The 23,656-nt window shown below is 38.3% G+C and overlaps 1 protein-coding gene across 1 annotated transcript in view; it reads right to left on the bottom strand.

Annotated features, from left to right (window-relative positions):
• Positions 1 to 26: 26 nt before the first annotated feature.
• LOC136710409 (target of Nesh-SH3) overlaps positions 27 to 23,656 on the bottom strand; it is a 44,591-nt gene continuing 20,961 nt past the window's right edge. Inside the window, exons 9-21 of the mRNA XM_066685908.1 lie at positions 21,463 to 22,680; positions 21,121 to 21,165; positions 16,957 to 17,019; positions 15,806 to 15,874; positions 15,538 to 15,663; positions 14,839 to 14,928; positions 9,759 to 9,968; positions 9,341 to 9,446; positions 9,169 to 9,248; positions 5,998 to 6,027; positions 5,661 to 5,819; positions 5,358 to 5,480; positions 27 to 902 (exon numbers count right to left, since the gene is read on the bottom strand). Of these exons, the coding sequence (XP_066542005.1) occupies positions 787 to 902; positions 5,358 to 5,480; positions 5,661 to 5,819; positions 5,998 to 6,027; positions 9,169 to 9,248; positions 9,341 to 9,446; positions 9,759 to 9,968; positions 14,839 to 14,928; positions 15,538 to 15,663; positions 15,806 to 15,874; positions 16,957 to 17,019; positions 21,121 to 21,165; positions 21,463 to 22,680 (2,435 nt within the window). The 3' untranslated portion in view covers positions 27 to 786. The remainder of the gene's footprint in view (positions 903 to 5,357; positions 5,481 to 5,660; positions 5,820 to 5,997; positions 6,028 to 9,168; positions 9,249 to 9,340; positions 9,447 to 9,758; positions 9,969 to 14,838; positions 14,929 to 15,537; positions 15,664 to 15,805; positions 15,875 to 16,956; positions 17,020 to 21,120; positions 21,166 to 21,462; positions 22,681 to 23,656) is intronic.

Below are 23,656 nucleotides of genomic sequence, written 5' to 3'. Positions count from 1 at the left end.
CAAAAAAGATCATTTATTTTCTCTTGCGTGGTCACAAATTAACCCCAAACATTCCAGGATACAAAAACACACAATTTGTTGAAGACCAACTGTCTTAGTACTAGTATATAACACAAAATATATATTAAATCAATACATAAACACTGTAATAAAACTGCATTTTAGAAGCCCAGACGGCAAAGTATGAGCCACTGGACTTCTGAAGAAAACATATCTAATTTGAGTGATTTCCACACACATTCCTGTTTTTCCATAAGGACTGATACTAATGGATAAGTCAACAGTTACATTCTTTATTTCTCAGACAACTTGTGCATGTTGATTTCAAGTGCCTATTTATTTAAAGTTTTATAATAAAGTCTAATACTGCATGGACAATATCAGAAATAGCATATATGGAAAAAAAGCATTGCATATATCTGTCGCAGCTGCACAATTGTGTCATTTTGTGCTTGGACCTTATGCCACCACTTATTTTAGTTTTCAATAAAGCACTTGTATTATATCCAGCCCTTTTGATAAATAATATATATCAACCTGTCAGGGAGCCTGCTACCCCATTCTTCCATAAACTCCTTGATTTCTTTACATTATTCTCTCTAAATGTGCAATATATATATTCTGCTTATAAATAGTATAAAGTATTGTATGTGCTGTTGCATAATAAAGATACATGGTAGGATTTTCTTTATGCTTCTCTGCTTATTGTACATATTTACAATGTTTCATGTGTCATCACTACCAAAGTATACAGTCTTCTCAAGTTATCAGGCAACGACAGGCATCCTACCATGATCCAGGAATAGGGACTCCGCACTCATACCAGGCTACATAGTTGATGTTAGAGCTTCCACCAATCTTTCCAAACTTCACTGGCTCCTGACGAACAGCCCGGAAGTAGCCTGAAGAGATATTGCTGAGTTATTTTTGCAGTATATTTTGAGTGATGTGGGGTTTTAAAGCAAAGAATCATGCAATATACTGACCATACAGGGGCACTTTGCAGTTTTATAATTACACACTATTATACATTTGTTGCCCAGTATACTTTATATTCTCGCCTTCATGCTGTTCTTCAATGGTCAGAACACCCACAGGAACACCACAAAGCAGGTACTGAGCGCTGTAGTTACACTGACGTGGTCGTGTTGTGCTGAGTGGATCAGACACAGTAAATCTACAGTTTTCCTGTATGGTCAGTGTAGCTGAGAGATTGGACAGTGAGTGTAGAAACAAGGAGGTGATCATAATGTTATGGTTGATCTGTTTATATATGGATAGATTTATAATAGGTTAATGCAGTCTGAGTTAATCATTTACAGAAAGTAAAGAAAAAGCAATGCTGTTTAGAAAGTGCTTTGCCTGCATTTTTCTTTAAAAAAAATGTATATACTGGAATATATCAGAGATATCACTGTACTTTGAATCACTGAACTGAAAATGGCATAACTATTGTTTCTGAGAAATGCTTCACACGCATACAGGATGCATACAGCTTTGTTCACAATTTGGCCTATATCAATATAGCTCAGATCCTTACCCTCTTGTTCACGCTAGAAGCTGAAAAAGCATTATATATATATATATATAATGCTTTTTCAGCTTCTATATATATACAGGGGTTGGATAATGAAACTGAAACACCTGGTTTTAGACCACAATATAATTAATTAGTATGGTGTAGGGCCTCTTTTGCGGTCAATACAGCGTCAATTCGTCTTGGGAATGACATATACAAGTCCTGCACAGTGGTCAGAGGGATTTTAAGCCATTCTTCTTGCAGGATAGTGGCCAGGTCACTACGTGATGCTAGTGGAGGAAAACGTTTCCTGACTCACTCCTCCAAAACACCCCAAAGTGGCTCAATAATATTTAGATCTGGTGACTGTGCAGGCCATGGGAGATGTTCAACTTCACTTTCATGTTCATCAAACCAATCTTTCACCAGTCTTGCTGTGTGTATTGGTGCATTGTCATCCTGATACACTGCACCGCCTTCAGGATACAATGTTTGAACCATTGGATGCACATGGTCCTCCAGAATGGTTCGGTAGTCCTTGGCAGTGACGTGTCCATCTAGCACAAGTATTGGGCCAAGGGAATGCCATGATATGGCAGCCCAAACCATCACTGATCCACCGCCATGCTTCACTCTGGGCATGCAACAGTCTGGGTGGTACGCTTCTTTGGGGTTTCTTCACACCGTAACTCTCCCCGAATGTAGGGAAAACAGTAAAGGTGGACTCATCAGAGAACAATACATGTCTCACATTGTCCACAGCCCACTGCTGTGGAGCTCATGACGGACAGTTCTGTTGGAAACAGGAGAGGTGAGGTGCACATTTAATTCTGCCATGATTTGGGCAGCTGTGGTTTTATGTTTTTTGGATACAATCCGGGTTAGCACCCGAACATCCCTTTCAGACAGCTTCCTCTTTCATCCACAGTTAATCCTGTTGGATGTGTTTCGTCCTTCTTGGTGGTATGCTGACATTACCCTGGATACCGTGGCTCTTGATACATCACAAAGTCTTGCTGTCTTGTTCACAGATGCGCCAGCAAGATGTGCACCAACAATTTGTCCTCTTTTGAACTCTGGTATGTCACCCATAATGTTGTGTGCATTGCAATATTTTGAGCAAAACTGTGCTCTTACCCTCTGCTAATTGAACCTTCACACACTGCTCTTACTGGTGCAATGTGCAATTAATGAAGATTGGCCACCTGGCTGGTCCAATTTAGCCATGAAACCTCCCACAATCCTTTTCTGACTCACTCCTCCAAATCACCCCAAAGTGGCTCAATAATATTTAGATCTGGTGACTGTGCAGGAGATGTTCAACTTTACTTTCATGTTCATCAAACCAATCTTTCACCAGTCTTGCTGTGTGTATTGGTGCATTGTCATCCTGATACACGGCACTGCCTTCAGGATACAATGTTTGAACCATTGGATGCACATGGTATTACTGGTGCAATGGGCAATTAATGAAGAATTGCCACCAGGCTGGTCCAATTTAGCCATAAGACCTCCCACACTAAAATGACAGGTGTTTCTGTTTCATGGTCCAAACCCTGTAGATAGATAGATAGATAGATAGATAGATAGATAGATAGATAGATAGATATCTGTGTTTGTGTTTGGCAGATTATTTCTTTATTGTAATAATGCTTCTTGGCAATAAATCTTAAACCGTTGGTAAGCCTGTTAATTTCCCTTTTAAATGGTGCCACATTTGTAAGGAGCATGCATTTGTGGGATGAGTAGAGCTGAGGTTGCGCCCATGAAAAATTTGCTGTATCCTCTCTGCCAATGCCAAACTGCTTATTCTGCCATTGACTCATTTGGTGTTGGGTGTACAGTATGAGTGAAGTTTGAAGAAACTACATATTGGCAATTTAACAATTTATTAATTTAACAAACAGGAGCCTCAGTAGCGTGTGGAAGAACCATACACAGCCACAATAGCTTAGCACCTCCTCCTCATGCTGTTCACACACTGCTGTGGGATGGCATCACATTTTTCAACCAGCATTTGTGGCAAGTCAGCCAATGTGGTTGGGCACAAACGGCACACCCAAGCTCATCCCACAAGTGTTCAATGGGGTTGAGGTCAGGACTGCTGGCAGGCCATTCCATCCTCTCCACTCCCAAATTCTGGAGGTAGTCTCTGATAAGGTCTGTCAGGGTGAGCGTTGTTATTTCCAGCATTCACTGTGTCTTTTAGACACTTAGACCCTACAATCCAACTGCTGTAGGCAGAGTCTGGACTCATCGCTGAACATAACGTTCCTTTACATGTTCAGGTTACAGTGCACGTGTAGCCAACAAGGGTGCAAAATGCCATACATTTCAATATTCTACTATCGTAATGCATTCCAAGAACAAATGAAGCTGCTTTATATACAGGTGCTGATCATAAAAGTAGATTTATTTCAGTAATTCCATTCAAAAAGTGAAACTTGTATATTATACTCATTTATTACACACAGACCAGAGACGATTGCTCTAAGACTGCAAGGGAAGCTCAGCTTCCCCTAAAATGTCAAAAAATAAGTGATCAAATATACACTATTGTGTGTACATGTCATTGAATAAATATGCACTACAACGCGCTCAACTTTTGTTCAGAATCAGCTTTTTTTCAGCTTTCCTCTCAATCATTACTGGAGCACAGAGTTCAATAGCAAAGCAACGAAGTGCAGCGAAACAAGACGAGTCATTGGAAACTTTCTTAATCCTCTTAGCGGCATTTTCTTTGTTAAAAACGACTAGCAATAAATCGAGCTTCTATTTCTGGTGAGTTTTTTGTAGCTGCTTGTGTTTGGAGACACCAGTCAAGTCCCTGGAAACGTGGAAAAGACGCCTGGTTGGTACGACAGGGTCATAGATCATTTTCTTGAAAAGGAACGGAGGGTAGAGTTTACGTATAAATAAACCGACAAATTTTATGATGTAGGCCGAAATTGAGCTTCCCCTCCTTGAAAGACCAGCATCCGCCACTGACACAGACTGATATATAAGCTAATTAACTCAAAACACCTGCAAAGGCCTTTAAATGGTCTCTCAGTCTAGATCTGTAGGCTACACAATCATGGGGAAGACTGCTGACTTTACAGTTGTCCAAAAGACGATCATTGACACCTTACACAAGCAGGGCAAAACACCAAAGAGCTCTGTGTCCAAGCACATTAATAGAGAGGTGAAGGGAAGGATAAGAAGCAGTAAAAAAAAGTGTACAAGCAATAGGGATAACCACACCATGGAGAGGATTGTGAAACAAAACCCATTCAAAAATGTGGGGGAGATTCACAAAAACTGGACTTCAGTTGACTGTGCCAGCCAACTCCTTTGACCTTAACCCCATAGAAAATCTATGGGGTATTGTGAAGATGCAATACACCCAACCCAACAATGCAGAAGAGCTGAAGGCCACTATCAGAGCAACCTGGGCTCTCATAACACCAGAGCAGTGCCACAGACGGATCAACTCCATGCCACGCTGCACTGCTGCAGTAATTCAGGCAAAAGGAGTCCCAACTAAGTATTGAGTGCTGTACATGCTCATACTTTTCATGTTCATACTTTTCAGTTGGCCAGCATTCCATTTTCAAATTTTCTGAGATACTGAATTTGGGGTTTTCCTTAGTTGTCAGCTATAATCATCAAATTAAAAGAAATAAACACTTGAAATATATCAGTCTATGTGTAATGAATGAGTATAATATACAACTTTCACTTTTTGAATGGAATTACTGAAATAAACCTTTTCATGATATTCTACTTTTATGAACAGCACCTGTATAAGTGTGTAAGTATTTGCTTTTGTGTTTAAAAAAAAAAAAACTATATATACCTTCTTTGGGTGGTAACTGGTGTGGCTGCAGTGGGCCACCAGTCCGTCCATCCAGAAAAGAATCAACAAATTGACAGTGGTCCTCTCCATAACCAGTCTGGTCCCCTATGTTATAAAACTTTCCTACAGAGACACACAGATTGCATAGAAATTTGATAATAAGTTGGCAACTCACTGCATGCTCAGAGAAGGCTTGTTGAACAATTGTTGAAATAAGCCTTTAGTAGAATTTAGTTTTTGTAAGCATGTAGGTGTTATGTAGAACCTTTTAGAAAGTTTTGTTTGGAGACAAGCCATACTGACCTTTGAGAGTATCACTCAAGTAAATCTTGTATCTGAGTGAGTTACACAGCTGAATGCCCACAAACTTGCGATACCAGGTGCGTTTCACAAACTGTCTTCCATTGCATTCTGAGTATGAATCTGCTTTAAATGGGAATGATGACCAGATGGCAGTTTTACCTGCAGGAAAGACAGAACAGACCATAGTACTGAGACAAATATTGTATTTTTTTTCAGCAGTAGGTGAAAAAAACAATATCTGGCCTTAAAATGGCTAATGACTGAAGAAATTATTTTTATGTGAACATGCTGTTATTGAACCATATTTGGATGTCACATGAAATATCAGGATATTTACCTGTGGGGATGTCACTTACACGAGGGTCAGCTGTAAGATACAAAAAATGACATCACTGCAATCGTAATGTAAATACATACATTTTATATTACATCATTGCCAGAATGAAATGTGAATCAGATTATGGTTGGCAAGTACTGATTGGCCAAGTGATGCTCAAAAATAAAAAGATATCTAATGTAAATAGGAAAACTATCTCATCCCCTCTCCCTGTTCTGAAGACTTACAACTGTCATAAGTTGTTTGCACGAAGGTACACAGTTTAGCATAATGAGGTGAAAAAATAATTTTTTAGTCACATTTGAATTTTCATCACAGGATAAAATGGAAAACTATTTGCACCATAAACTCTAATTGAAGTTATATAATGATATAATTGTGGGAGTAGGACCACACCCTGTGAGCTCATGTCATTTCCGTGTTGGACAATATTGCCATCATTAAGCCCACCATTGTTGTTGTGTTTCCCCACATTGGTTCTGAAACCTCACCTCTACCTCTGCCACCGGCGCGGCCCAGAGCCTCCCATTATCTTAATTTCTGACAGCTATGGGACAGGCTCGTGATCAGCCGTTGTCATGCCTGCTTCCCCACTGCTACAAACTTTTAAACACACCTGCTCCTGCTACAGGGCTGCATACCTCCACTGCTGGTATGGGGCCTTGAGCCTCATAGCCCCTGCCCAGCAATGTGATGACGTCACATCCTCCTCTCTCCTGACTCAACGCCAATGCTGGAGCAATTCCTCACCTTCCCATTACTCTTCCTGGTTGTGTGTGAGATGGAAGGCATTAGCCTCAATGTCTTATTGTTGTCTTTGTTGTCTCACCAATCTTGGCACATGCTTTTCCCCATCTAGGCATCTCTGCCATCCTTGAGTCAACTTTTTACCCTGCCACCTTGCTTCAGGTATTGTTTGATTCAGGTTTCTGATTCACAACCATGCTGCCTTCTCTCTTTTTCCCTGCTCCTGTGGTACTGTCAGTTCCCTTATTGCGTTGAGCAACCACTACCCCTTTGTTGCTGCGGCACTCTGAGGAATTACCCATAACGCCATCTACTTTCACTCTAGAAATTTTGTCATCATCATAATCAATAAAGATCTTTCAGTTCACTCAACCTAATGCTATTCCTCTATCGTCTTGCACAGCACTCATTCACGCACTAGTTTAAGGCAGTCCATTCATGGACTCACTAACCCCTTTTTAATCACCTACTCCAGAAAACCAACCTCTGCCAAACTACTTCTCAACCTGACTATTATGTAGCACTAAACGACTAGCATTCCTGTCATTTTTGGGGTTTATATGCATTCATAAGCCACCCTGAATTCTTTCCCAAAATCTTCTGAGTTCACCACCCATTTCAGCCTTTATGGGCGTGGTCTGTACTAGCAAATGCATTTTAATATGATTTATTCATACACAGATCATACGAGTATTTTGTTCTGGCATGTGAAGACACAATGTTTCTTGTCTCTTTTCCAACTGTTTACAGGGTAAATAATCGGAACCTGCTGTCACTGCATGCGAGCTGAGGACATATTTATTAAAGTACTCTCCTTGTCTGAAAATGTGAGTCCCAAATGTCTCCCTACACCCTTCGTAAAGCATAGTGTCGGGTTATACTGGGTTCAGTATAATTAGTTTTTTATGTGATGTGCACTACGTAGGTAGGGAGGCTCTATCTTGGAACACATCTTAAGCTCCTCTGACTGTTATAACTCTGTTTACATGACACGGATAAATGGGTCAGTGGTCCATACATATATTTATTTTACTTTAACGTTTTAACATTATTCATTCATTCATTCATTGTCTGAAACCACTTATCCAATTCAGGGTTGAGGTGGGTCCAGAGCCTACCTGGAATCACTGAGCACAAGGTGGGAACACATGCCAGTGTGTGAGGGGGCTCCAGTGCTCTACAGTGCGACACACACACATTAACACCTACGGACACTTTTGAGTCGCCAATCCACCTACCAATATGTGTGTTTGGAAACCGGAGCACCCGGAGGAAACCCATGTGGACACGGGGAGAACACACCAAACTCCTCACAGACAGTCACCTGGAGCGGGACTCGAACCCACAACCTCCAGATCCCTGGAGCTGTGTGACTGCAACACCGTGCTGCCCGTTTTAACATTATTTCAACACTAAAAGTGTTGACACAAAGAATAACACAATTTTAATATTTGAGCTTCAAATAAAGCACATATATTAGACTGGAGGAATACATAATTGAGGATACCACAACAGGCTATGTCAATATTAATATTAAAACTAATTATATGGCATAGCTACAATTTGTATAACTCTGAGCTTTATCCAAAAAATCAGTGTACCTCTCTTTATTTATTTATTTTTTGTTGTTATTTGTTGTTGTTTAACATTAATTATACAGATACAAATAAGAATTATTGTTCACCAGTTACAATGTATTGGCCACAAGTGCCCAATTCTGAGTTCATGCAATAATTTGCTGACTTTCAATCAGAGTAGGTAAGTTCATTCTGATAAAATAATTGTTGGAGATTTTAATATTTACCTTGAAAATCATAAGATCCACTGAGAAAACCATTTGTATATCTTCTTCACTCACATACACTGCAGGGGAAATACTCAAATACAGATACAACTGTTCAAATTAAGGGATTCCTGGAGCTATGACTCTAATTCTTACTGGGCCCAAGATTTGTGGTTCCTGTTTCCCTCCCATCATCAATTTCTCAGCTTCACAGCCACACAGACTGATGAGGTGGGCATTTACTTTTACCCTAAACAGAAGTGCTCATTGTTAACACTACTTTCCTAACTCAGCTATTAGCATAGTTGTTACATGATGCATTCTACTAGTATACACTTACAAATTCATCATCAATTCTTCTTTTTATTGTTTTTCTTTGTTGTTAGTCAGAGCACCCCTTTTGAATTGTGGATCTTCTTAAGATTTTTTTCTAATTTACTGCATGAACTTTTCTTTGCTCAATTAGGGCTAGTACATGGAATCCTGTAAAACAGCCTGTAACAACACTACTTATAAAAATGTGCTCTATAAATAAAGTTTAATTGAATGTAAATATAATTGTTTTGCGGTTTGACTTGGACAGCCAGGAATAAAACACAGGGTTCACCATATACAACATAAAAAGAGTCTGGACTTCATACCAGATTCTGTGTTGAAAGTGACTGGCTCGCTGGCTGGGCCTAAACCTAGCTCGTTCTTAGGTGTGACTGTGAACTGGTAACTGAAACATAAAATAAACATAGAAGTTCAGTCACTCTGTTATACAGCACAAATCTGAAAAGGAATCTGTATCAGACAGCTACACATGTATACCTGCTCTCTGGTTTTAAGTTTTCCACAGCTGTGTGTGTCTGATTAGTTGTCAGAACAGACTCTTCTTTTCCATGTGGACCCTCGGTGAAGGATGTGACCTCATATTCTGTTGAAACAAATAATGTAAGTGAACAATTCATTTTAGATTCTTTTCATGTTGTCTCATAGGCATAAATGTACAGTTAAACTTATTATAGTATTTCATAAGCCTAATAACAGTATGGAGCTGTCAAGTGTAAAGTAAAAATAAGAATTGCTTAGAATAATCCAAACCTGGTAGTTATTTAGTAGCTTTAAAAGCAAATAATGACTGTCACTTTTTTTTTTCTTCTTGGTTAATACACTTTTCTTCAAAAACATATGAGCTACTCTTAGGATTACTGTGGTGGTCAGTTATTTAAGTAAATTAGCTTATTACCTTTAGTTTCATTGTCAGGTTTCTCCCAGTCGAGTATGACAAAAGAGGAGCATCCCTCCACGGTGACCACAGTGAGGTTAGCGGGAGGGTTTTTGGGTGGAGCAGTGGCATTTATGTCTACACTCTCCTCATCAGGAAAGTAGCTGAGCGATTGTGTGATAGAACAAGGCTCTTGTGGACGCTTACCTGTCTTATAGATCACATGAGGGGCTGGAGATACCACAAATAAGAGATGAGAAACAGTTACCGTAGGCATAATCACAACTCATATTTTCTTCAAGTCATAACATATTCTTCAGATATGGAGAAGTAGATAATTATTTTCAACTGTTTTCACTTTTAAAATAATAACTTTCAAGGAGCTCCCAGTTTAATAGATGTAACCCCACCTTAACACAAGTTTTACATTCATAATAATTATGCAATAATAAACGAGAGGGAGTTCTATAACGTGAGATATTGGCACTGGTGTGCTGCAAATGAAGATCAGTACACCAGTGCCAATATTTCACGTTAAAGTACAAACCTTGAGTGTATGATTGCAATTATAACAGAGTTCGTTATTGCTGTTTATTACTAGGTTTTAAGATAAAGAAGCTCGTGAAAATTTGTTTATTTATCAACCTTCTGTGAGGAAAAATAGTTCCATTCAGTCACACATTCCTTTTTGCTCTTGTCAACGAACTCTGGATCTGTAATTTGTGCAATGTTAAACCCGTTTAAATCAGGACAGAAGCAGAGATAAATGCATCAAGTCAATAAAATGTCATGGTTTAACCATTGTCTACAGCAGATTCAGATCATAGTGATATCATACACTAAACTATGCCAAGTTTTCTCTGTTTAAGTACAAAATCTTTTAGAGTACCGCTTCAAAGCCATGCTGCGGAGCTGGTGAATGAGCAGCGGAGAAAAAAGACACACCCACGATCACAGAAACCACATAGACACGTTCATTCGTTCATTCATTATCTGTAACCGCTTATCCAGTTCAGGGTCGCGGTGGGTCCAGAGCCTACCGGGAATCATTGGGCGCAAGGCGGGAATATACCCTGGAGGGGGCCACATAGACACAGCAATTAGCTATTTTTTTATATTATTTATTTAACTCTTACTTAACTCTTTACTCTGTTCAAAATAATGTGCGCAACCGGAAAATGAACCTGTTCCCTGTTGAGTGAAAAAGTCCAGGCACAGCTCTTGTAAACGTTTGCATCGTTGCTAGGTTACATGTATTTTGCGGAGTGAAAGAACTTTGGTCAGAGTGCCATTATCGTATAATATCGGCACTCCTAGAACGTATCTCAACCAATCACATTGCAGGGTCGGGACTAACTGTGGTATAATAATAAATACGTGGGGCCACATCAGTATGATCCAAGGCTGTTGTTGAACAGTAATGTCCCTAAGTTACAGTTCAAGCATCTCCCTATAGAGAGATGGAGGACGTAAACATCATCCTGCTCTGGTCCTGACTTCAGCTGGTGTCAAGTTAAAATGGGCTCCTGATATAGTGCCTGACGTTGTAGTAGCCATAGTAGTCGCCTCTATTATTTTCAGGTGTCGGTAAGACTAGGGCAGTTCCGGTAGGCTGTATGGTAGAACAGAGGTAAGGTCTGCCATGGGCTAAGAAGAAAGGGGTGTGTTTAGCTGAAGAGTGAACACTTACAGTTGTGTTCAAAATAATAGCAGTGTGTTTAAAAACATTAGTTAAGCACAAAATCTTAGTAGTTTTTATTTCCATGCATTGGGAAAATTACATACTCTTTTCCAAATCAAAACATGAAGAGAAATGTATATAATTTTTAACTACTTTACAGAAAATACCAAAAAATGAACACTGGGCTGTTAAAAAAAATAGCAGTATCTGCATTTGTCTTTACTAACTAAAAATATGTACTCTTTTTTTAGGATTTAGCATTGCTGTGAATCACTAACCTAATATTTAGCTGAATAACCAGTTTTAGAACTGCTTCACATTTGTGTTGCATAGAGTGAAACAATTTCTGGCACCTGTCAACTGGTATTCCAGCACAGGATGCTTTGACTACATCCCACAATTCATTTGCATTTCTTGGTTTTGCCTCAGAAACTGCATCTTTGGTGTCACCCTACAAGTTTTCTATCGGATTAAGGTCCGGGGATTGGGCTGGCCACTCCAGAACCTCAATTTTGTTGGACTGGAACCAAGATTTTGCTCATTTACTAGTGTGTTTATGGTCGTTGTCTTGTTGAAACACCCATTTCAAGGGCATTTCCTCTTCAGCGTAAGGCAACATGACCTGTTCAAGTATTCTGATATATGCAAACTGGTCCATGATCCCTGGTATGCGATAAATAAGCCCAGCACCAAATTAAGGGAAACATGCCCATATCATGATGCTTGCACCACCATGCTTCACTGTCTTCAGAGTGTACTGTGGCTTGAATTCAGAGTTTGGGGGTCGTCTGACGAACTGTCTGCAGCCCTTGGACCCAAAAAGAACAATTTTACTTTCATCAGTCCACAATATGTTTCTCCATTTCTCTTTAGGCCAGCTGATTTGTTCTTTGGTAAATTGTATCCACTTCAGTACATGTCTTTTTTTTTTAACAGTGGGACTTTTGCTAATAGATTAGTTTCACACAGGCGCCTTCTAACTGTCACAGTACTCACAGATAATTTGAAACTGTCTTTGATCATCCTGGAGCTGATCATTGACTCAGCCTTTGCCATTCTGGTTATTCTTCAATCCATTCGAATGGTAGTCTTCCATTTTCTTCCACGTCTCTCTGGTTTTCCTCTCCATTTTAAAGCATTGGAGATCATTTTGGCTGAACAGCCTATTATTGTCTGCACTTCTTTATAAGTTTTTAATCAAAGCTCGCTGTTCTTTGGAACAATGTCTTGATCGACCCATTTTTCTCAGGCTTTCAAAGAGAAATGCATGTAGAGCATGTGCTGGCTTCACCCTTAAATAAGGGACACCTGATTCACACCTGTTTCCTCACAGAATGCTTGACCTCACTAATTGAACTCCACGCTGCTATTATTTTGAACACACCCCTTTCAATTAATTATGCAAATACACAGACTCAAGAGCATGCATATAATGAATGCTGAGTCTGTTGGTTTTCTAAGAATCTACTGCACCAACTGTTACATTGTTTGTCATGTGGTAATATAATTTATACCAAAACAGTGATTACCTGGTTAGTCATATTGGACTGCTATTATTTTGAACACAACTGTATGTAGTAAGCAAATTCAACGTGTTCCCATTCCACGCCAGTATTTGGCCAACTGCTCTTTAATGGATCCGTTTGCACATTCAATAATTCTGTCTGACATAGCATGATATGATGTTCAGGTTTTTCATATTGCAAGTTTTGAGCACAATTCTTTTACCAAATCTGAGTCAAACTGTCGATCAGTGGTCTGAATGAAGACTGAGGCGATTCCATGACAGCTGATGTCTTCAAACATGCATTTTGCTACTGTTCTTGTTCGCGAATCCGGAAGAGGATACAAGTTCATGAATTATGTAAAGTAATCCATTACAACAAGCAAGTACCGGTTCCTTTTTTTTTATTGAGCGAGTGACAGTTCTGTTAGGTCAGCTGTTATCTTTTCAAAGGGCCTGGTAGTAAAAACGTTTTTCATTGGACCCTGCTGATGAGGAGTCCATTGTACTTTACAAGCAGTGCACTGCAAGCACCATTCTGCAATGTCTCTCAACATGAGTGGCCAGTAGCATCGGCACAGTGCCGCTGTAGTGTTCTCTATGCACTGAAATGACCAGTGAGTGTATGGCCATGTAAAGTCTCAAAAACTTCTTGTTGCAAACTACAAGACCTCACCTGGAGGAGGCCTAACCTTAAAACACAGAACTGAGTGAACCAATAAACCACTGAGTAAGTCTGGGAAAGTCTTTCCAAAAGTAACGCAAAACAGGTGAGTAGGCGTTAAGCTTGGCATATGAAGGCCTACTACCAGCCAAAACCCAGTCAATAACTATGTACAACACAGGGTCATCTCTCTGGGCTTGCATAATTACTGCATCATGCACTGCACTGCATATCAGGGAACAGATGATCCCTCTGAGTGTGTGAAGTGGAGGGAACTGGCTGAGTCTCAGGTACGGTAGCAGCCACTGACAGTGCAGAGGAAGACACATGAATATGTGGGTGCAACAGTTCTGTGGGAAATTTCTCCAGCTCTGTCTGGGTGTAAACTGAATAGAGGGGTACACAATGACTTTTCATTGCCTTAACAGAGTTATCACGATTGTTCTGGCAGTCGGCATTGGCGTGTTTCAGTCCTTGTCTGTATTCGATAGTCCAGTTATATAGGTAAATTTTGAGAGCCTACCTTGTTCAAAGACCTGTGGGGTCACAATCTAATGGCATTTATCATGGACCAGTGATCCATCCAGTGGCCACAAGTGTAATATTGTACTTTGTGGGTTCTGTGGGTAGTGTTGACATGGAAAACCAATGAAAGTCAAGCACACAAACGAGCTCTTTCTCGATACTTTTATATTATTTAGACACCAGAAAAGTGCAACCACACCAACCACAGACGGTCCTCACGCTCTCACTCTCTCTCTCTCTCTCTTGCTCTCTTTTTTTTTTTTAGGTTAGGTGTTGCGGTGGCTCCAGAGCCCACCCAGAATCACTGGGCACAACATAATTACACACCCTGGACAGAGCACCAGTCCATCAGAAATAATCAACTGAGACAGGGCTTGAATCCAAAACCCCAGGACCCTGGGGCTGTGTGACAGCAATACTCCTTCTTGTGACACAGTGTTGCCCTATTTTCTCAACTTGGTCTCCTTGTTATTTCTTTCTTCATTTTTTTACACTTAACAAGATTGTCTGCATCAACTTTATAGAAATTACTCAGTGTAATTTTGGCTTGTTAAAATATTTCTGCAAATCCAGCATCTGGTAGAAACCTTGCATAATTTATGCTATTCTGAAGCTAACGGGCAAAACACACAAATACGGGTTCCTAATAAACTGAGAACTTCAAGGACTCTATAGACGGAGCAGAGGCCTAATAAATAATATTCATAACAGTGCAGCAAAATCTTACCTATGAAGCGATTCTTCCCCATGGTGTCCTTATCATTGTCAGGAAATGATTTGAATATAGATGAATTGTCCCCTGTTTCAAAACGGCTGCCTAGAAAATATAAGTACACATACAGATAAAGAAAAGATGGAGAAGAAAGACATTTGACGGTAGTATTCTGTTTTGATGCATGAAATATTTTGGTCAGTGCAACAATGTTTAGCTGTGATCAAACAGCTAAATTAACAGTAAAAAAAAACAGTAAATTAACCAGATAAGAGCCTCTATCTATTATCTTGTCTGTAAGCGTTTATCCAGTTCAGAGTTGTGGTAGGTCCGGAGCCTACCCGGAATCATTGGGTGTAAGGCAGGAACACACCATGGAGAGGGTGCCAGTCCTTCACAGGGTGACACACACACACACACACACACTTTTGAGTTTTGTTTTTGGACTGTGGGAGGAAACCGGAGCACCTGTCCGCCACTATGAGAACACAACAAACAGTTTGGACTTGAACCCACAACGTCCAGGTCCCTGGACTTGTGTAACTGTGACACTACCTGCTGCGCAACTGTGCCGCCTTCCCTACCTAATGTATCTGAGCTAAATCTCTACTTTTTTACTGAAGTTTAATTTAATTTTTAGTTTCTTTTCAGGTGCTAAGCAGTTTATAAATGCTTGGCTGCACTGCTGTTGAGGGCTAAATGGTAATTACTTACCGTTTACAGCAAAAAAAGGGGTAGTTGTTGATGCTGGTTTAATATAGACAGGCTTTTCTGTGGAAGGAGCAATCTGGGGTTTCTGAATTGGCAGAGATTCCACTTGCTTCAGATCAGTTTTTTTATCTGCCAAGTCATAAAGAAATTGCAATTTGTGAATGGTCAGGAGATGTCATTATGTTCATATGCAATGTTAAAAATAAGGTCAGCTTTGAAGTTGAAACTTATAATGAACTGAAGAATGTATGATTTGTTGTTTTGCCCTTACTTTTAATGTTTCCCTTTTGCACCAGGTTTTGCTTGCTAGGCGTCAAGGATTGGGAATTCACATGTGATTCTGAAAAACAAATGATCTGGATAAGCATTTCAACACTCTCCCATCACACTACAAGTAACAGCTGCAATTGAAGTATCCTTAGCATGTTTGGAATATTGAAACATTACAAAGCAACAACAGTGTGCCTGAGAATGCAAATCCAAGTATGACTGTTAGTATAATATTTGTGAATGGATGATATTTTAGGTCAGTTAAGGTGTGCTTTAAAATACTGCTAACTAATTCACCAGTGTCTATGATTACTAAATCTTGACCAAATATCCTGCCACTACAGAACAGCAGAATGTGTAACAGCCAAGTGTATAAACTGGAATAAAGAAATGTTCATAAAGTAGTGTGCTCCAACTGCAGAGGAACTGAATTGGAGACTGGAGCTCTCAAGTTCTACATGTTTCTGTATGCCACCAAATCAGTGTCCTCACAATAGGAGTATTGTGTCTATTCCAGGCAGGAAGCGATTATACTGGACAGTCCTTGAGCACTAGAAATGCTGCCAGAATTTTTAAAGAGACAGTACCCTAAAAAATAAAAAGTATTTACACCCCACTCATAAGGAACAGTTTGGTTTATTGTTATCTGTGAATCTGTTACAGATATTTTGTGCTGTATCATAGCTATTTACATTCAGGAAGAGAAAAAGTAAATAGCATATTTACCACAGCCATTGGATCTACATTGTCAATAGCTTTTCTTCTAAAAAGGAACAGTGTGAAGAAGTAAATAAGAAATTAAATGAAAGAGGGTTGTTTGTCTTCAACACTTGGCCATGTTTTATCAGTGACAGATTTGTCATCATCCCCCACATAGCCTCTGGAAATGTTTTTTTGACATGAACAACAGATAAGTGTTGTCTTTGGCCACAAAGACATATTTGGCTACAGCCGTGTGGGAACCAGCCTCATTTTCAGAGAGATCCTGTATGTTTGGCATTACTGTATTAATAACTGTACTAATAACATTTAAAATTGGCCTCATCACTTGTTTGTGTGTGTGTGTGTAAGTAATTGAGCAAAATAGGGACAGAAGGTGCGAGACAGACCATTTTTGGGGTTGCTGAAAACAGGTAGTGATTTCTAAATTACCATTTATCTTTCCGTGCTGTTTAGAAGGTAGGTGCAAACGCTTACGCTTTTCACCACTGTATGCTAAGGTAAAAAGAAAAACTTTTATTAACTTACAGTACCAGTCAAAACACATTCCAGAAATTTGAAAAGATAAAATACAGAAACAGCATTGTAAAATAATTTAGGATGAACTGAGCATTGTTAGTACTCAATATGATGCAGTTGAATACACAAAAAAGAAAGAGTTAGAAGATCAGAAGTAGCATAATCATACATAGTGAATTTCCATTTAACAATTTCAGCTTTCTATTCTCTGTAATGGCTCTTATGAGAATTAATAAGCTGTTCTAAAGAATTACCACAGAAGAGATGCAGAATAGGAAACAGACCTCTGGTTATTGGTATTTGTGTGTGTCTCCCTGCAGAGAGCATACTATAAATCAGCTGTGTTTCGATTTTACTTTGACAGCCCCCCAAAAAATACCCTAGAAATTTGCAACATTGAGCACATGTGGAAAATGTGACCAACAAACTCCCCCACACAAGTAAACACAGATGGAAGTAGAGCAGTGTAGCACGACACAGTTAAGCCAAAAAGTTTAAATACACCTATGCTATAGACATCCAAACTTAATTTTTTACACCTCCACACATGTGGTGTTACCGTGCATTTATTTTGTCAAGACAAATAGGGCATCAACTTTGTTCACATCAGAGATTAAGATATAAATATTGATTAAACACTAAATTAATTAAAGATTCATTTAAGCTTAATATAGCAGATTTTTATGGAGAGAGATTAGTCTCAAAATACAAATGCATAAATGTTAATTCACAAATGAAACACGAGTCACAAATATGTTTCACTACTCACAAATGAATACTTCCCAATTTGTGTCTCACCGTCTCTAATTTGTACAAATACAGTTACATTCATAAACATATGTTTTTGATAGATATATTATAATTTTATGCGAATATAAATACATTTGTTTAAATTTACATTGCATATCTTTGTAAAGTCGAAGTCTCAAATTTAAAATGTATTTGTAAACGGTTGAATCTGCATTTGTGGGTCAAGCCACTCACGTGTTATCTGTGACGTGCCTTTGTTCATTTCATCTCACGAGTTTGCGGATTTTGAGACTTTCCTTTTGCATTTCACCCGATCCAAATACAAATGCAGCTTGATCCACAAATGCATGGAATAAGATTACTGTCAAATATAAACGTGTGCATGCTCATATACTTTTGTACATAAATATTTAAATTGTACACAAAAGTCTGTTTTGTGTGTTTTGTACGAATACCACTTCAAAGATATATGATTATAAAGACTGATGACTTGAAAATATTATGGGTACAACTTCTAAATTGCGAACACGAATTGGAAAGTGAGAAAACACTTTCAAAAATACGTCACCGGACTCACAGACAAGATGTATAGAGCAGAAGGTCAATCGATTCGATATAGTGTGCATGTATGGTCTGCTGCATCTTGTTTTGAACTGGTAGGAGAGGTGTCAAATGAAAGCTTATGGTGTACCCTTGTCCCCAATATAAGTTATTTTACGATTATATGGTATTTACCTGGATTGAAGTGTATTTACATATTAGAGCCACATTTCTATGTTTTATTTTATTTTCATGTGGTAACTGATTAATTTAGTGGAACAAGGAGAGTTGTAGACAGACAGATGGAAACTTCTTAGTTTCAGGATAATCTCAGAAGTTCAGTGATGCCAGGTTTATACATACAAGTTGTATAACCACAGATATATATTTAGTAGAGTTTATTTTTTTTTCCCAAAAAATCAAGGATTACATATATATTATAAATCTGAATATTTGACTGAATAATACTTTGTCCGTTCAAATTCCCAAGAACCAGCCCATTGATTTGATGAATAATTTATAACTTTTGGATGACATTTAATTTTGTACAGATTATTAATTTCCATTCCCATTCATATTTCTGCGTTTTATTTTTGTGTTTATATTTGAAACAGATTCCTCATTAGTTGTCTATATTTTACAAAATAATACTGCTCCGACGGAAAGATGATAGCTCCAGCTTTCATATGAGACCTTCATATTGTATCTGCCTTATAGAGTCATTTCTGAAGTGAAGAACATGAAGAATGCAAGTCTGTAACCACGGGTGTGTAGAAAGATAAACTTTTAGTTCAGATGATAACTATATTCAGGAAAAGGGCACATTTATTAAAAGTAACATCATTTGAGTTGTATTTAATTTTATTTTGGTTATTTGTTTTTATCTATGTTGCTTTGTTTTGTTGCAATTTTTCCTGCTTGTGCAATATGAAGCTAATATGCCTGGATCATTAAAACAAATAATAATAATAATAATAATAATAATAATAATAATAATAATCTAAAATATAACATATAATAAGATTGTTTTGCTGTGAAAGGGACATGTGTAATTTACAAGTAGATGGCATTATGAAGAAGCAGAATTATTTTGATAGACAAGCAAAAACTCAATTCATGATCCAGCAAGAAAAACTTGGTCACAAATGGGTCTTCCAGCACTATAGCAATGGCATTCCTCTAAAATGGCTTAAAAATAACAAAATGAATGCACTGGAGGGGTCAATGCATAGTCCTGTCTTGAAACCTATAAAGATTTGTAGGGTAAACTGAAAAACATATGTTCAAGCAAGGAGAAGGTAATGCAAAGATACCCCACAGTATTCATTCAGTTTATGCAATTAAAAAGCCAAACTACCACATACTAATTTTAGGTAACATTTTCCACTGAACATCAAACAGTTTGAAAGTTTTAGCCAAGGTGTATGTCAACTTTTATAACTTTATTTTAACTGTATTTATAACTATATTTAACGTTATGATTTGTTACTCTTTGCTCCAGGGGCATGTCTATGGGGTGTGCTGGATTGGATTGCCCACCCAGAGGAATCATATTCCCACCTGCCCATACAATAAAATGGAACAAATTAAATGAAAAAGAATGTCCTCATTGTTCATCAATCACTCTAATCATCCATCTTTCTCACCGCCCTTTATCCTTTATCCCTTTTTCCCAATCCTCAAAGAATTTAAGCCTAACCAAATAATCAAAAAGCTCATTCAAAGATGACATCCTAGTAATACCTCTGCTTCGTTCTATTGAAGAAAATGTTTCTATAGATATTGGAACCATCTCTGTGGTGGCAATTGGGATATTGGTAATATGCCCTGGCCAAAATAAACATAAATATTTAAAGCAATTTCACTATAACTGCATGTTGCAGCAATCCAGGTGAAGACTGAAAAAAGATTGATAAGCTGTTTATACTCGATTTGTGTGTGTGGGTGTCTGAAAATCCAGAAACAGTGAGGAAAACAGTGAGACTGACAGACTTTGATATACAGTACAGGATGAGGACAAGCGTGAGGACAGATTATTTTACAGCAATACCTCAACAGGTGTTGCTCATAGGAATATTTCATTAAAAAGTACAACACGGCTCATAATGCCTATTGAGAGCAGCATCAGAATTATTGATTCAAGTATTCCATTACATGAAGAATGATCAGTGATGTGATTGATGGCTGACGAGGTTAAGAATATAAAGGGACTGTTTTTCAGTACTTACAGTCCATTAAAGTGCTTATGATTAAAGTTAAGATTTACTATGCAAGATCACATTAAATAACATCATTCTAGGTGTAGAAAATGTTCTGTGACAGTCCAGTTTTAATTGATAGCAGTATTATAATATTTAATGATTTGAAGTCATTTAGTTACACAGAGTTGCAGTCACACAGCTTCAGGGACCTGGAGGTTCTGGGTTCGATTCCCACTCCGGGTGACTGTCTGTGAGGAGTTGGTGTGTTCTACCCGTGTCCGCGTGGGTTTCCTCCGGGTGCCCCGGTCTCCTCCCACATTCCAAAAACACACGTTGGTAGGTGGATTGGCGACTCAAAAGTGTCTGTAGGTGTGAGTGTGTGAGTAAATGTGTGTGTGTCTGTTGCGGTGTGAAGGACTGGCGCCCCCTCCAGGGTGTATTCCTGCCTTGCGCCCAATGATTCCAGGTAGGCTCTGGACCCACCGCGACCCTGAACTGGATAAGCGATTGCAGATAATGAATGAATGAATGAATAGTTACACAGACAAAATGAGACAGTTTGTAGGACATTATCTTCAAAGCCTACCGTTCTTATTCTTCTTCTTTTTGAGAGGCTTTAATTCTCTTGGAGCTGTGTAAGATAAAGGAATTGTCTCGTAAGATATTTGATATATATATAGCAATGTAAAAAAAAGTGAGAATTAAGATAAGATAGGATAGAATACTAACAAACACTGTGGCTAGAAACAATATATGAATAGAATTTAACAATTCGTCCTTGGGGTAAAATACTTTAAAAAGGCATGTGGATAATTTTGTCATCCTTTATTATTTTGTATTCCAAGAATTATCACATTAGGAGTAATATATTAAATGATGTGATTCATTAGACAGACACAACAAATAGTAGGCAATATGAGAAATTTACCTTCTTTGCTGCCTGGGAGCTTCTGGATGAGTGGTTCTGGTTTCTTTTTTGTCCAAGGTGAATTTTCTTTGACATAAGGTTTTGGTGTTGGCATCAACAGTGTTATGTTGAAAGGTTGAACAGCCACACCTGGCATGGGATTGTTGGCATTCTGTGGAACTTTAGTTACTTGTAACTTACTGGTAGTGGATTTTTGAGGTGTTGGCCTTGTTACTGTTTTGGTAGTTTTGGGTGTGTAATCAGTGTCCTGTGTAGTATTGGATATTTTTATATTAGGTGCATACTGTGAAGTTGGATGTTTTGATACTGTAGTTTCCTGTGTGCTTGCTTTTGGCTTTTTTAATATAAGTGGTGGGGTTGTGAAAGAAGGATCCTTGTATAATGTTCTTGTAAGAAATATTGTACTTAATGTTTGTTGCTGCTGTGTGAATTTAAAATATGTGTTGGATGTATGTGGGGATTTTTGGCTGACAAAAGTAGACGTTTGCTTGGATACATAGAGATCTTGTTGAGATGTTGTTAGTTGTTTAATTTTGATGGGTTGTGGTTTGTATGTTTGTGATTGCTGAAGAGTGGCTTGCTCAGTAATTAAGTTGGGGTTGGTTTGGGTTTGCTGTTGGATTGTACTGGTTAGAGGTTGAGCTGTACTGGATATTGTTAGAGATTTTCTAGGATGTGGTTGGTTTGTGATGGTTTGGGACTGGGTTGTTCTGTATTTTGTTGAGCTGGGCATTTGAGTGGTTGTTTCAAGCTTTGACTGGATTGTTCTTACATGCAACTGGACTGTGCTGGGTTTTCTTTGTGTAGTGCTCATTTGAGAGTGGTTAATAGGTTGGATTTGGTTTGTAGTTGGTTGAATTGTGCTGTGGATTTCGGATGTTTCTGGGTGGATTGTGGTCATTTGATTGTTGGTTTTGCTAGAAAAAAATTCAGTTATGCTAGGCTGGCTTATGGTAATGCTGGGTAGGCTTATAATTTTGCTCAACTGTGTCTTGGTAGTGCTTGGTTGAGTTTCAGTTCTTGCTTGGGTTTTGGTGGTGCTTAACTGTATTTCAGTTGCTTGGTTTTCAGTTGTACTTGTTGTTGACTGGGTTGTATGGTAATGTTGTTTTGTAGTTCTGGAAAGAGGTGACGAAGTGGACTTTTGGGGGGGAATGGTGTTGGTTGTCCGTGAAGAAGGCTCTCCAGTAGGTACTTGAAATAAAGCATTTCCTGTTCCTGTTCAGGGAGGATACATAGCACATTCAATATGTGACAATTTTGATGGCAAAAGCTTATGCAGACTTGATCACAGACATGTATTAGACAGAATAATAGCACCTGCTAGTTTTAACACTCTCTATTGTTACGACCCAGTGCACTCACTATCTTAACACTCACTATTTACAATTGCAGACTATCAAAAACTCCAGCAGCACAAATATGTCTAAGCCACTCATACCAGTGCAACACACGCTAACAAAGCACCTCCACGTCAGTGCAACTGCAGTGCTGAGAATATTCCACCACCCAAGTAATACCTGGTTTGTGGTTTTATTGAGTAACAGGGTAAAAATGGAGGAAAAAATATGCAGAGAAACAGATGGACTTTTAAAAATAAATGATCTAAAACTAATTAATCACACAATTTGCTGAAATTAATCATGATTAATTGCAATGCCCCTTACTAAGACTGAAGCTTTTAATAATTAATAATGTAAAATAAACAAATCAATGTAAGATGGAATGGAATTATATTCATTAGTTGTGGGTTTTGAGAAAAAAAAACTAATCCCTAACATGAAGATAAAATTCTAGTGCTTCCATGTATTGTTTTGAAGGTGATAAATGTGTAGTGTTATATGCATGAAAAACTGGGTAGAGAAAATCTTTCTTTTATTTTTTACTTCATTATATCTGTGTAATTTTGATGATTTTTGAATTAGAATCTCTTAATTTGTTGAGTAAAAATATCAGGAAGAGCTTCAGCATTGGGCACAGAAGTTTAATAAGAAAAACAGCTCATGGCCTATGGAAGAAGTAAACAAGGTAGGAGAAGAAGTTTAAAAAAATGAATCTTTTAAGTTTCTGCATGCCTTAACACATTAATTTTGACAGCAATATATATATATATATATATATATATATATATATATATATATATATATATATAGATAGATAGATAGATAGATAGATATATACACACAATATCAAT

This window comes from Hoplias malabaricus, chromosome 12 (assembly GCF_029633855.1).
Source record: "Hoplias malabaricus isolate fHopMal1 chromosome 12, fHopMal1.hap1, whole genome shotgun sequence".
NCBI classification, from domain to species: Eukaryota; Metazoa; Chordata; class Actinopteri; order Characiformes; family Erythrinidae; genus Hoplias; species Hoplias malabaricus.
This window is presented reverse-complemented; position numbering and strand designations above follow the sequence as displayed.